The 15,302-nt window shown below is 45.0% G+C and overlaps 1 protein-coding gene across 2 annotated transcripts in view; it reads right to left on the reverse strand.

The window, feature by feature from the left end:
• The window catches only part of LOC129825600 (kinesin-like protein KIF3C), a 57,698-nt gene extending 43,087 nt beyond the window's left edge, over positions 1 to 14,611 (reverse strand). For both annotated transcript variants that reach the window (XM_055885809.1, XM_055885808.1), the window contains exon 1: positions 12,009 to 14,611. In XM_055885809.1, the coding sequence (XP_055741784.1) occupies positions 12,009 to 13,463 (1,455 nt within the window). In that variant the 5' untranslated portion in view covers positions 13,464 to 14,611. The remainder of the gene's footprint in view (positions 1 to 12,008) is intronic.
• Between the last annotated feature and the right edge of the window lie 691 nt (positions 14,612 to 15,302).

The raw sequence follows: 15,302 nt of genomic DNA on the forward strand, positions 1-15,302 counted from the left end.
ATATAAAAAGGCCATGGTGGCGAAGTAAATACAATATAGCAAGTAAAAAAAACACTGGAATGGTTGGTTTGCAGTGGAAGAAAGTGCAAAGTAGAGATAGAAATAATGGGGTGCAAAGGAGCAAAATAAATAAATCCAGACAGGTTAAGGGTTAAGGGTTATACCTATCCAGACAGGTTTAGGGTTATAGATATCTAGACAGGTTAAGGGTTATAGGTATCTAGACAGGTTAAGGGTTATAGGTATCTAGACAGGTTAAGGGTTATAGGTATCTAGACAGGTTAAGGGTTATAGGTATCTAGACAGGTTAAGGGTTATAGGTATCTAGACAGGTTAAGGGTTAAGGGTTATAGGTATCTAGACAGGTTAAGGGTTATAGGTATCTAGACAGGTTAAGGGTTATAGGTATCTAGACAGGTTAAGGGTTATAGGTATCTAGACAGGTTAAGGGTTAAGGGTTATAGGTATCTAGACAGGTTAAGGGTTAAGGGTTATAGGTATCTAGACAGGTTAAGGGTTATAGGTATCTAGACAGGTTAAGGGTTATAGGTATCTAGACAGGTTAAGGGTTATAGGTATCTAGACAGGTTAATGGTTATAGGTATCTAGACAGGTTAAGGGTTATAGGTATCTAGACAGGTTAAGGGTTAAGGGTTATAGGTATCTAGACAGGTTAATGGTTATAGGTATCTAGACAGGTTAAGGGTTAAGGGTTATAGGTATCTAGACAGGTTAAGGGTTAAGGGTTATAGGTATCTAGACAGGTTAATGGTTATAGGTATCTAGACAGGTTAAGGGTTAAGGGTTATAGGTATCTAGACAGGTTAAGGGTTATAGGTATCTAGACAGGTTAAGGGTTAAGGGTTATAGGTATCTAGACAGGTTAAGGGTTAAGGGTTATAGGTATCTAGACAGGTTAAGGGTTATAGGTATCTAGACAGGTTAAGGGTTATAGGTATCTAGACAGGTTAAGGGTTATAGGTATCTAGACAGGTTAAGGGTTAAGGGTTATAGGTATCTAGACAGGTTAAGGGTTATAGGTATCTAGACAGGTTAAGGGTTATAGGTATCTAGACAGGTTAAGGGTTATAGGTATCTAGACAGGTTAAGGGTTAAGGGTTATAGGTATCCAGACAGGTTAAGGGTTAAGGGTTATAGGTATCTAGACAGGTTAAGGGTTATAGGTATCTAGACAGGTTAAGGGTTAAGGGTTATAGGTATCTAGACAGGTTAAGGGTTATAGGTATCCAGACAGGTTAAGGGTTAAGGGTTATAGGTATCTAGACAGGTTAAGGGTTAAGGGTTATAGGTATCTAGACAGGTTAAGGGTTATAGGTATCTAGACAGGTTAAGGGTTATAGGTATCTAGACAGGTTAAGGGTTAAGGGTTATAGGTATCTAGACAGGTTAATGGTTATAGGTATCTAGACAGGTTAAGGGTTAAGGGTTATAGGTATCTAGACAGGTTAAGGGTTATAGGTATCTAGACAGGTTAAGGGTTAAGGGTTATAGGTATCTAGACAGGTTAAGGGTTAAGGGTTATAGGTATCTAGACAGGTTAAGGGTTATAGGTATCTAGACAGGTTAAGGGTTATAGGTATCTAGACAGGTTAAGGGTTATAGGTATCTAGACAGGTTAAGGGTTAAGGGTTATAGGTATCTAGACAGGTTAAGGGTTATAGGTATCTAGACAGGTTAAGGGTTATAGGTATCTAGACAGGTTAAGGGTTAAGGGTTATAGGTATCTAGACAGGTTAAGGGTTAAGGGTTATAGGTATCTAGACAGGTTAAGGGTTATAGGTATCTAGACAGGTTAAGGGTTAAGGGTTATAGGTATCTAGACAGGTTAAGGGTTATAGGTATCTAGACAGGTTAAGGGTTAAGGGTTATAGGTATCTAGACAGGTTAAGGGTTATAGGTATCTAGACAGGTTAAGGGTTATAGGTATCTAGACAGGTTAAGGGTTATAGGTATCTAGACAGGTTAAGGGTTATAGGTATCTAGACAGGTTAAGGGTTAAGGGTTATAGGTATCTAGACAGGTTAAGGGTTAAGGGTTATAGGTATCTAGACAGGTTAATGGTTATAGGTATCTAGACAGGTTAAGGGTTAAGGGTTATAGGTATCTAGACAGGTTAAGGGTTATAGGTATCTAGACAGGTTAAGGGTTAAGGGTTATAGGTATCTAGACAGGTTAAGGGTTAAGGGTTATAGGTATCTAGACAGGTTAAGGGTTATAGGTATCTAGACAGGTTAAGGGTTATAGGTATCTAGACAGGTTAAGGGTTATAGGTATCTAGACAGGTTAAGGGTTAAGGGTTATAGGTATCTAGACAGGTTAAGGGTTATAGGTATCTAGACAGGTTAAGGGTTATAGGTATCTAGACAGGTTAAGGGTTATAGGTATCTAGACAGGTTAAGGGTTAAGGGTTATAGGTATCCAGACAGGTTAAGGGTTAAGGGTTATAGGTATCTAGACAGGTTAAGGGTTATAGGTATCTAGACAGGTTAAGGGTTAAGGGTTATAGGTATCTAGACAGGTTAAGGGTTATAGGTATCCAGACAGGTTAAGGGTTAAGGGTTATAGGTATCTAGACAGGTTAAGGGTTAAGGGTTATAGGTATCTAGACAGGTTAAGGGTTATAGGTATCTAGACAGGTTAAGGGTTATAGGTATCCAGACAGGTTAAGGGTTATAGGTATCTAGACAGGTTAAGGGTTAAGGGTTATAGGTATCTAGACAGGTTAAGGGTTAAGGGTTATAGGTATCTAGACAGGTTAAGGGTTATAGGTATCTAGACAGGTTAAGGGTTATAGGTATCTAGACAGGTTAAGGGTTATAGGTATCTAGACAGGTTAAGGGTTATAGGTATCTAGACAGGTTAAGGGTTATAGGTATCTAGACAGGTTAAGGGTTAAGGGTTATAGGTATCTAGACAGGTTAAGGGTTATAGGTATCTAGACAGGTTAAGGGTTAAGGGTTATAGGTATCTAGACAGGTTAAGGGTTATAGGTATCTAGACAGGTTAAGGGTTAAGGGTTATAGGTATCTAGACAGGTTAAGGGTTATAGGTATCTAGACAGGTTAAGGGTTATAGGTATCTAGACAGGTTAAGGGTTAAGGGTTATAGGTATCTAGACAGGTTAAGGGTTAAGGGTTATAGGTATCTAGACAGGTTAAGGGGTAATGGATGATGCCATTGTTTTGGTTCTGTGATAGAGGAGAAGTATTCACCCACAGGAAACAGCAGGGATGAAAGATGAGGGGAGGAGTAGTATTCACCCACAGGAAACAGCAGGGATGAAAGAGGAGGGGAGGAGAGGAGTAGTAATCACCCACAGGAAACAACAGGGATGAAAGAGGAGGGGAGAAGTAATCACCCACAGGAAACAGCAGGGGTGAAAGAGGAGGAGAGGAGAAGTAATCACCCACAGGAAACAGCAGGGGTGAAAGAGGAGGGGAGGAGAGGAGAAGTAATCACCCACAGGAAACAGCAGGGATGAAAGAGGAGGGGAGGAGAGGAGAAGTAATCACCCACAGGAAACAGCAGGGATGAAAGAGGAGGGGAGGAGAGGAGAAGTAATCACCCACAGGAAACAGCAGGGATGAAAGAGGAGGAGAGGAGAGGAGAAGTAATCACCCACAGGAAACAGCAGGGATGAAAGATGAGGGGAGGAGTAGTATTCACCCACAGGAAACAGCAGGGATGAAAGAGGAGGGGAGGAGAAGTAATCACCCACAGGAAACAGCAGGGGTGAAAGAGGAGGAGAGGAGAGGAGAAGTAATCACCCACAGGAAACAGCAGGGATGAAAGATGAGGGGAGGAGTAGTATTCACCCACAGGAAACAGCAGGGATGAAAGAGGAGGGGAGGAGAAGTAATCACCCACAGGAAACAGCAGGGGTGAAAGAGGAGGAGAGGAGAGGAGAAGTAATCACCCACAGGAAACAGCAGGGATGAAAGAGGAGGGGAGGAGAGGAGAAGTAATCACCCACAGGAAACAGCAGGTATGAAAGAGGAGGGGAGGAGAGGAGAAGTAATCACCCACAGGAAACAGCAGGGATGAAAGAGGAGGGGAGGAGAGGAGAAGTAATCACCCACAGGAAACAGCAGGGATGAAAGAGGAGGGGAGGAGAGGAGAAGTATTCACCCACAGGAAACAGCAGGGGTGAAAGAGGAGGGGAGGAGAGGAGAAGTAATCACCCACAGGAAACAGCAGGGGTGAAAGAGGAGGGGAGGAGAGGAGAAGTATTCACCCACAGGAAACAGAAGGGATGAAAGAGGAGGGGAGGAGAGGAGAAGTATTCACCCACAGGAAACAGCAGGGATGAAAGAGGAGGAGAGGAGAAGTAGGTGAGTAGCTACAATCATACTGCTGAAACCAATGATTCAGGGAGTTGGTTTATGATTTCAACTCTAATTTGATGGCAAGTAAACATGTTTTATTAAAACATTTGTCGTCACGTGACTATCATTAATGTGATGACTGTGTCATGACTCTCCTGTGAGGATACAAAGGATCAGGTTGCAGTGAGTCCACTCTACAGCGCTCCCTCTCTCGCAGAGGGAGAGGGGGAGGGGGAGAGGGGTGAAGTTGGCCGTTTTATGACGGTAGTAAATACCTTGTAGAAACTCTACCTTTGGGCTCTGCGGGATGGAGGGGAAAGAAACATTTTGTTACAAGGAGATTCCAAAAGGCGGGATATTGAAACAATATTTCTGTAATACAAACATTGGGAATGGTCCGTAGGTATTTAAAGAATAACCATGTCCAACAGTTGTTGTTTTGTGATATCATTAAGGATGGTATAACTAAATAACTGTACCTCTACAAATGTATACGTCCCAGTTATCAGATTCACATTTAAATGTTGTGGAACATATGATTAAATTTAAATCTCCAGAGACTAGTATATTGCCAGGTTGCTACGGGCGTGTAAAATGGTTCTAGCTCCACATTAGACCAGCGTGATCGACAGCGTGAGCTGAAAGGTACGGAATGGTTAGAAACTCTGAAACTCTCTATCGAAGAAGACGACACAGGAACATTCAGTATGCAGCTGTTTAAGTACTTTAATCTAGGAAACTCGACAGAAGACGAGAAGACAAAGAACAATTTACTCTCACCACCATAGATACCTCTATTCTAATGGACAGAACCCGCTGAACCATGCGGGGTAGACCTCTGGAGGATCCGTTCTAACACAACCAGAGACTTTCTGGCGAATTACTCCCCATAGATGGATCGAGTGTTTTCAACAGAGACAGCAAAGACATACACACATAACTATGTACATTGCAATTATTTCGAATGAGCGGCTGTTCATGTGCAAAGTATTTGCATTTTTATTTAGTTAGTTAGTAAATAAATAATTAAGCCAATTTGTATATCGCTGATTCATCATTTATGTTCAGGTTCGTGCAGATATCCAACAATTTTGTGACATTCAGAATGAAGACTGAAGGTAAATAAGAATTAATTAATTGACTGTGACTGATGTAAGAGATATGTATATCTTTAGAGCCGGGAGATAGTAACTCGTTAAATAACTTTCCCGTGGTGCCCCCAGACTACTACTTAATGTTATATGATTAATTGAATCGTGTAATAATTGAACGTGGTATGTAATTATTTTATAAAATAACAGTCAAACACATTAATGATAGTCAAGACACGACAACTGCTATTCATTGAATGACCTACTACATTTAATTATTACTTGATTAAATTAATCATGTAAAAATTAACTCATTAGAAATTTGGGGCACCACAGGAAAAGTTTGTTTAACTTCTTTGGGATAGGGGGCGGTATTTTGACGTCCGGATGAAAAGCGTGCCCAAAGTAAACTGCCTGCTACTCAGGCCAAGAAGCTAGGATATGCATATAATTTGTAGCTTTGGATAGAAAACACTCTAAAGATTATAAAACTGTTAAAATAATGTCTGTGAGTTTTACGGAACTGAAATGGCAGGCGAAACCCTGAGGACAAACCACCCCCCCCCAAAATAATATTTCATCCTACCACTAATTTCAATGGCTGGCACTTTTATGATAAGGCGAAATCCTCCCAGGTTGCAGTTCCTAGGGCTTCCACTAGATGTCAACAGTGTTTAGAAAGAGTTTCAGGCTGTTTTTTGGAAAAATGAGCCAGAAATTGTAGTTTTTCTAGGTGGCTCCCATTTTGGCTGTAGTGTTTCCAAGCGCGTGACTGAGAGCGCGTTCTTTGGTATTTTTCTCCGGTAAAGACAATAACAATTTTCTGTTTTAAATGTTATGTTTTATTTGCGTATTAGGGTACCTAAGGTTTGATTATAAACGTTGATTGACTTGTTTGGATAAGTTTATTGGTAACGTTTGGGATTCATTTTGTGTGCATTTTGAAGGAGGGAAACCGAGTGGATTACTGACTGAAGCGCGCTAGCTAAACTGAGTTTTTATGGATATAAAGAAGGACTTTATCGAACAAATTAACCATTTGTAATGCAACTGGTACCTTTTGGAGTGCCAACAGAAGAAGATATTCAAAGGTAAGACATATATTATAACGCTATTTCTGACTTTCATGTCGCAACTCCCTGGTTGAAAATGATTTGTTATGCATTTGTGTGCTGGGCGCTGTCCTCAGATAATCGTATGGTTTGCTTTCGCTGTAAAGCCTTTTTGAAATCTGACACGGCGGCTGGATTAACAACAAATTAAGTTTTATTTTGATATATTGCACTTGTGATTTCATGAAAGTTAGGGTTAGGGTTAGTAATATTTATATTTATATAATAGTTATATTTATAGTAATTTTGTCACGATCGTTATAAGGAGTGGACCAAGATGCAGCGTGGTATGTTGCCATCCTTTTATTTAGAAGAGAAACTTAAAGAACAAAAACAATAAAACTAACAAATGAAACGTGAAGTTTAGAGTAGTGCTCACAGGCAACTATACCTAGACAAGATCCCACAAAGCACAATGGGAAAATGGCTACCTAAATATGATCCCCAATCAGAGACAACAATAAACAGCTGCCTCTGATTGGGAACCATACTAGACCAACATAGAAATATAATTCACCTAGATAACCCACCCTTAATCACACCCCGACCTAACCAACATAGAGAATAAAAGCTCTCTATGGTCAGGGCGTGACAAATTTAATTTCAATTAAATGGACAGGTGAGAGTGGAGATGGACAGGTGTGAGAGGAGATGGACAGGTGAGAGAGGAGATGGACAGGTGAGAGAGGAGATGGACAGGTGAGAGAGGAGATGCACAGGTGAGAGTGGAGATGGACAGGTGAGAGAGGAGATGGACAGGTGAGAGTGGAGATGGACAGGTGAGAGAGGATATGGACAGGTGAGAGAGGAGATGGACAGGTGAGAGTGAGGATGGACAGGTGAGAGAGGAGATGGACAGGTGAGAGAGGAGATGGACAGGTGAGAGAGGAGATGGACAGGTGAGAGAGGAGATGGACAGGTGAGAGTGGAGATGGACAGGTGAGAGAGGATATGGACAGGTGAGAGAGGAGATGGACAGGTGAGAGTGAGGATGGACAGGTGAGAGAGGAGATGGACAGGTGAGAGAGGAGATGGACAGGTGAGAGAGGAGATGGACAGGTGAGAGTGGAGATGGACAGGAGGGAGTGGAGATGTACAGTTAGGAGAAATGAGTAACCCTGTGCTACCATCATGAAGACCAGATGCTCTCGACTACGAGACAAAACATATGAAGACAGAGCAGCTGGAGAAGCAGTGCTCTCTGGTGATCATATGAAGACAGAGCAGCTGGAGAAGCAGTGTTCTCTGGTGATCATATGAAGACAGAGCAGCTGGAGAAGCAGTGCTCTCTGGGGTGATCATATGAAGACAGAGCAGCTGGAGAAGCAGTGTTCTCTGGGTGATCATATGAAGACAGAGCAGCTGGAGAAGCAGTGCTCTCTGGGGTGAACATATGAAGACAGAGCAGCTGGAGAAGCAGTGCTCTCTGGGGTGATTCATGTCTCCGTCACGGCCAAAAAGTCAAGGAACTGAAGGGCAGCCTAGGCTGAGATGAACTCCAACAACCGTAACATGTCTTCAGTCACAACACAGTGTGTGTGTGTGTGTGTGTGTGTGTGTGTGTGTGTGTGTGTGTGTGTGTGTGTGTGTGTGTGTCTGTCTGTCTGTCTGTCTGTCTGTCTGTCTGTCTGTCTGTCTGTCTGTCTGTCTGTCTGTCTGTCTGTCTGTCTGTCTGTCTGTCTGTGTGTGTGTGTGTGTGTGTGTGTGTGTGTGTCTGTGTGTGTGTGTGTGTGTGTGTGTGTGTGTGTGTGTGTGTGTGTGTGTGCGTGCGTGCGTGCGTGCGTGCGTGCGTGCGTGTGTGTCCGCGTTACTGTATTCCATCTCTCTCGCTATCTGCCCTCTCACCTAGCTACATGCCTCCCATTGGTTTACTGAACAGGGGGGGAAAGTGTAGCCTGCAGATGGATGATGTTGATTGGACCGACTGGTTTCAGAACAAACAGCAGTTAGGGTTAGGATCAGAACAAAAAGTGTGTAGTAATTATATATATATATATATATATATATATATTTATTCACCTTTATTTAACCAGGTAGGCCAGTTAAGAACAAGTTCTCATTTACAACTGTGACCTGGCCAAGATAAAGCAAAGCAGTGCGACAAAAACACTGAGTTACACATGGAATAAACAAACATACAGTCAATAAGACAATAGAAAAAGTCTATATACAGTGTGTGCAAATGTAGTAAGAGTCAATAAATAGGCCATAGAGGCGAAATAATTACAATTTAGCATAAACACAGAAGTGATAGATGTGTAGAAGATGAGTGTGCAAGTAGAGATATTGTGGTCCAAAGGAGTAAAAACATTTAAAAATAACAATATGGGGATGAGGTAGCTGGGTGTGCTATTTACAGATGGGCTGTGTACAGGTGCAGTGATCTGTGAGCTGCTCTGACAGCTGATGCTTAAAGTTAGTGAGGGAGATATAAGTCTCCAGCTTCAGTGATTTTTGCAATTCGTTCCAGTCATTGGCAGCAGAGAACTGGAAGGAAAGGCAGCCAAAGGAGGAATTGGCTTTGGGGATGACCAGTGAGATATACCTGCTGGAGAGTGTGCTATGGATGGGTGTTGCTATGGTGACCAGTGAGCTGAGGTAAGGCGATGGCCAGCCAACGAGAGCATACAGTATCAGTGGTGGGTAGTATATGGGGCTTTGGTGACAACAGATGGCACTGTGATAGACTACATCCAATTTGCTGAGTAGAGTGTTGGAGTCTATTTTGTAAATGACATCGCCGAAGTCAAGGATCGGTAGGATAGTCAGTTTTACGAGGGTATGTTTGGCAGCATGAGTGAAGGATGCTTTGGTGCGAAATAGGAAGCCGATTCTAGATTTAATTTGGATTGGAGATGCTTAATGTGAGTCTGGAAGGAGAGTTTACAGTCTAACCAGACACCTAGGTAGTTGTCCACGTCAGTCAGAACCGTCCAGAGTAGTGATGCTGGGCGGGCGAGCAGGTGCGGGCAGCGAACGGTTGAAGAGCATGCATTTAGGTTTACTTGCATTTAAAAGCAGTTGGAGGCCACAGAAGGACAGTTGTATGGCATTGAAGCTCATCTGAAGGTTTGTTAACACAGTGTCCAAAGAAGGGCCAGAAGTATACAGAATGGTGTCGTCTGCGTAGAGGTGGATCAGAGAATCACCAGCAGCAAGAGTGACATCATTGATATATACAGAGAAGAGAGTTGGCCCTGAGAATTTAACCCTGTGGTACCCCCATAGAGACTGCCAGAGGTCCGGACAACAGGCCCTCCGATTTGACACAATGAACTCTATCTGAGAAGTAGTTGGTGAACCAGGCGAGGCAGTCATTTGAGAAACCAAGGCTGTTGAGTCTGCCAATAAGAATGTGGTGATTGACAGAGTCGAAAGCCTTGGCCAGGTCGATGAAGACGGCTGCACAGTAATGTCTTTTATCAATGGCGGTTATGATATCGTTTAGAACCTTGAGCGGGGCTGAGGTACACCCATGACCAGCTCGGAAACCAGATTGCATAGTGGAGAAGGTACAGTGGGATTCGAAATGGTCGGTAATCTGAAAGGTAGGGCAGGATGGATATACTGTAGGTCTGTAACAGTTTGGGTCTAGAGTGTCTCCCCCTTTGAAGAGGGGGATGACCGCGGCCGCTTTCCAATCTTTGGGGATCTCAGACGATACAAAAGACAGGTTGAACAGGCTAGTAATAGGGGTTGCAACAATTCCGGCAGATAATTTTAGAAAGAGAGGGTCCAGATTGTCTAGCCCAGCTGATTTGTAGAGGTCCAGATTTTGCAACTCTTTCAGAACATCAGCTGTCTGGATTTGAGTGAAGGAGAAGGGGGGGGGGGCTTGGGCAAGTTGCTGTGGGGGGTGCAGAGCTGTTGGCTGGGGTAGGGGTAGCCAGGTGGAAAGCATGGCCAGCCATAGAAAAATGCTTTTTTGAAATGATCGATTATCGTAGATTTATCGGTGGTGACAGTGTTTCCTAGCCTCAGTGCAGTGGGCAGCTGGGAGGAGGTGCTCTTATTCTCCATGGACTTTAAAGTGTCCCAAACCTGTTGGAATTAGTGCTACAGGATGCAAATTTCTGTTTGAAAAAGCTAGCCTTCGCTCTCCTAACTGACTGAGTATATTGGTTCCTGACTTCCCTGAAAAGTTGCATTCGATGCTAATGCAGAACACCACAGGATGTTTGTGTGTTGGTCGAGGGCAGTCAAGTCTGGGGTGAACCAAGGGCTATATCTGTTCTTAGTTCTACATTGTTTAAATGGGGCTTATTTAAGATGGTGAGGAAAGCACATTTAAGGAGCAACCAGGCATCCTCTACTGACGGGATGAGGTCAATGTCCTTCCAGGATACCCGGGCCAGGTCGATTAGAAAGGCCTGCTCGCTGAAGTGTTTTAGGGAGCATTTGACAGTGATGAGGGTTGGTCGTTTGACCGCTGACCCATTACGGACGCAGGCAATGAGGCAGTGATCGCTGAGATCCTGGTTGAAGACAGCAGAGGTGTATTTGGAGGGCAAGTTGGTCAGGATGATATCGATGAGGGTGCCCATGGTTACGGATTTAGGGGTGTACCTGGTAGGTTCCTTGATAATTTGTGTGAGATTGATGGCATCTAGCTGAGATTGTAGGAAGGCCGGGGTGTTATTAAGCATATCCCAGTTTAGGTCACCTAACAGTACGAACTCTGAAGATAGATGGGGGGCAATCAATTCACATATGGTGTCCAGGGCACAGCTGGGGGCTGAGGGGGGTCTATAGCAAGCGGCAATGGTGAGAGACTTATTTCTGGAAAGGTGGAATGGTACAGAGATGATCCGGTGTAATGGTCCAGAGCTTGCAGTAGGAATCCAGAGATGTGGTAGAGAAAAGCAGTCCAATATGCTCTGGGTTGATATCGCGCTGTGCAGACTGGCAGGTATTGACCGAGCTGAAGCTAGCTGGTGTCCGAGTTAACGGTGAAGAACGCTAGCAGTGGCTAACTGACTACTAGCTAGTAGCTAGTTAGCTGGCTGATGTCCGAGTTAACGGTGAGGACCGCTAGCAGTGGCTAACTGACTACTAGCTAGTAGCTAGTTTGCTGGCTAACTTCTGAAGGGTGTTCCGGTTCTAAAGTATAAAAATAGCAGATCCTCACCACATTGGGTGAGGAGGGTTGCAAGAGAGTATATTCAGTCCGTAGATGGAAAGTGAGATAACAATATATATGAAATATATATGGGGGGAAAAATGAGGAAAACAATTATTGACACGGGACAAGACGGGACAAGACAAACACACGTCTGACTGCTACGCCATCTTGGATCGAATTAAGGTTAGGTTCAGAACAAACAGTGTAGTAATTAGGGTGTAGTGGGGAGTGTTGTAGTGATAGACCTAATCTCCAGATCATCAGATTAACCACCAGCCTTAAATCTGACACACTGGGATTACGCTGACTCAACACTGTGTGTGTGTGTGTACGGTACCTTGTACTTGGCAGTCAGCTGCTCGGTGGCGTCCCGCTCCTTCCTCAGATCTCCCATCATCCTCTCCTTCTCTCCCAGAAGCCTCTGCTTCTCCTCAGCCAATAGTGATCCGTCTTCTCTGATGGCCTCCTTCTCCTCTTCCAGCCTCTCCTCCTGCAGCGTCCTCTCCTTCTCCACCTCCTCCTCTCCCTCCTCATCCCCCTCTCCGTCCCAGCCCTCCTCTCCATCCTCCTTCCTGTATTTGCCCCTCCCTTCCCTGTGGCTGAGCTGTGCGCGGAGCCGTGCGATCTCCTTCTGGAACTCTCTGAGCAGGGCGTCTTTAGGGTCTTCGTTAACTCTTGGTTGGTTCTGGATGTTCTTAGCTCTGTTAGCGTAGCGGAGCGTGGTGAGGGTCTCCTCGTAGTGTTGGGGGGCGGGGCCTAGTGTAGCCACCATCACCGTCTTGGCGTTGCCTCCCAGAGAGTCCTGTAATAACCGGGTCAGTTTGGAGTCCCGGTACGGAACGTGGCCGCTACGCCCGTCTGCCAGAGCTGAGATCACGTTGCCTAGTGCCGACAGAGACAAGTTGATCTTGGCGGCCTCTTTCAGGCGTTCTCCGTGGACGCCCGTCTTGGCCTGCCGCTCGCTGCCCGCCAGGTCAACCAGGTTGAGCCGGCCTACCCTGATGTGCTGCCGTCCGTCCGGCCCCGGCAGGGAACACTCCACCGTGATGAGGAACAGGGTGTGGGAACGGGAAGAGTGTTCGTTCATGTCTGTCGCTCCCACCGAGCGCACCTGGTTCCCTACGTTCATCAGCTCCTGTATCTCCTTCACGCTCTTACACACGCACGAAGTCAGGTCACGCACATACACCCCGCTCTCCGGGCTCTCTCTCAGCTCCAGGGTGCGGTGGGTGTGAGTGTACACATTGGGGACATGAGGGGAGTGCACGTTGGGGACATGAGGGGCGTGCACGTTGGGATCCAGTAGATCCCTGATCTCCTCTCGGTAGATCTCCAGGTAAGAGGCTCTGACCAGGTACTGGCGGTCGGCGGCGGAGCGGGAGATCTGGGTGAAGACGTGATCGAAGGCGTTGGGGATGACGCCCCGCTTCTCTGGCTCTAGCCACACCCCCTGCATGGTGTAGGTCTTCCCGGTACCCGTCTGGCCGTAGGCGAAGATAGTTCCGTTAAACCCGTCTAGGACGGAATCGATCAGCGGCCGCACCGTCTCATCATAAAGATCACGCTGTTTAGACGAGGGGTCGTACACAGAGTCGAATGTAAACGTTTTACGCGGCTCGCCGGGCGGACCACGAGGGTTCCGTAAGACCACCTGACCCAGACGCATGTCCATTTCTACGATCCCGCCCACTCCTCCCGGTTTACGGGTAACACCAGCCGCCTCCTCTTTCCGGTTTAACGGGCGACAGCGGATTACTACCTTCACCGTCTCACTACTCTTTACCTTAGACATCAGGACTATGAGTTATTTATTACTATATACTATAGATTAATATCTACAATTATATCATATATCTTTCTCCTTACCGGATGCTGTTTCCTGTGTATTGATCAGGTATTGATCTGACTGGGATATCTGATCTGTTATTGTATCAATGGGTAGGTATGCCTTCTGGTACCGCCTTCAACAGAATGGTGCCAAATGGTTGAAATTAAACAAATTCATAGGCCTCGAGCAGTTACTATGTTATTATCATATTATTACTAATTAACTGACTGGTTATTTCTGTAGTCCAACAGTGAAATAAAGTGATCCACTATTAGTCAGCCTATAGTAATTCAGTAGGCCTATATGACTACAGTAACAGGCAGCCTATAATGTAACAACAGGCCTAACCTTAATTTAGCCTGTTTACCAATAACATTACATTAGCCAGTTAATGAATCATATTAATCATATTAGTAATATTAATAATCATAATCTGTCGCTGGGCTCTCAGTTAAAACACATTTATTTATGTATTTTCTAAAATTCTCTCTGTCTGTTTTCATCTAGAATCTCTCTGGCACCCAGGCCTTCTCATATCGATTATTATATAATACTTGTTAAATGTTATACTCTCATTCTTAATTCTATCTATCCGTGTGTTTCTCACCGACAACAGTAATGATTTAATCCACAGAATGGATCGCGTTAACCGGTGGTATTAGCTCCGTAATCAGCCTAGCTGACGCTCAGTACAGAGATAAATAGCCTAATCACGAGCTCTCACCGCGCCTGGGCGACGGTTCCGTTGCGGTCCCGGTGCATTCTGTCAGTCGGTAGGGGGTTCAATCCGTAACAAAGCAAGCTCCGCCTTCACACGTCCCGGTAAATCAAAACAATCATCAACGGTTTTACCATAATCCTTGTTCCTCATGTCTGGTTCTGCAGAACGGAGATACTGTGTGTGCTACTGACAGCTAGCTCTGGGATGAACCAGAGCACTCGCACACACACGCACGAACACACACACACAAACACACCAATTACCTCATTCAACCACTCCCCACATCACTGCAGAAGGGGACCGTGGGAAAATGAGTTCTACACCAAATAGTCTGTTAACATTATTATCATAGATCCATGTTACAGCCATCCATGTTGAGATCAATAATAAGTTCCACCCCTCCCTCTCCTCCAATACCCTATTGTACAGTAGCTAAGCTCCACCCTCCCTCTCCTCCAATACCCTATTGTACAGTAGCTAAGCTCCACCCTCCCTCTCCTCCAATACCCTATTGTACAGTAGCTAAGCTCCACCCCTCCCCCTCCTCCAATACCCTATTGTACAGTAGCTAAGCCCCACCCTCCCTCTCCTCCAATACCCTATTGTACAGTAGCTAAGCTCCACCCCTCCCCCTCCTCCAATACCCTATTGTACAGTAGCTAAGCTCCACCCCTCCCTCTCCTCCAATACCCTATTGTACAGTAGCTAAGCTCCACCCCTCCCTCTCCTCCAATACCCTATTGTACAGTAGCTAAGCTCCACCCCTCCCTCTCCTCCAATACCCTATTGTACAGTAGCTAAGCTCCACCCCTCCCCCTCCTCCAATACCCTATTGTACAGTAGCTAAGCTCCGCCCCTCCCTCTCCTCCAATACCCTATTGTACAGTAGCTAAGCTCCACCCCTCCCCCTCCTCCAATACCCTATTGTACAGTAGCTAAGCTCCACCCCTCCCCCTCCTCCAATACCCTATTGTACAGTAGCTAAGCTCCACCCCTCCCTCTTCTCCAATACCCTATTGTACAGTAGCTAAGCTCCACCCCTCCCCCTCCTCCAATACCCTATTGTACAGTAGCTAAGCTCC

The sequence above is a fragment of the Salvelinus fontinalis genome, chromosome 27 (assembly GCF_029448725.1).
Source record: "Salvelinus fontinalis isolate EN_2023a chromosome 27, ASM2944872v1, whole genome shotgun sequence".
NCBI lineage: Eukaryota > Metazoa > Chordata > Actinopteri > Salmoniformes > Salmonidae > Salvelinus > Salvelinus fontinalis.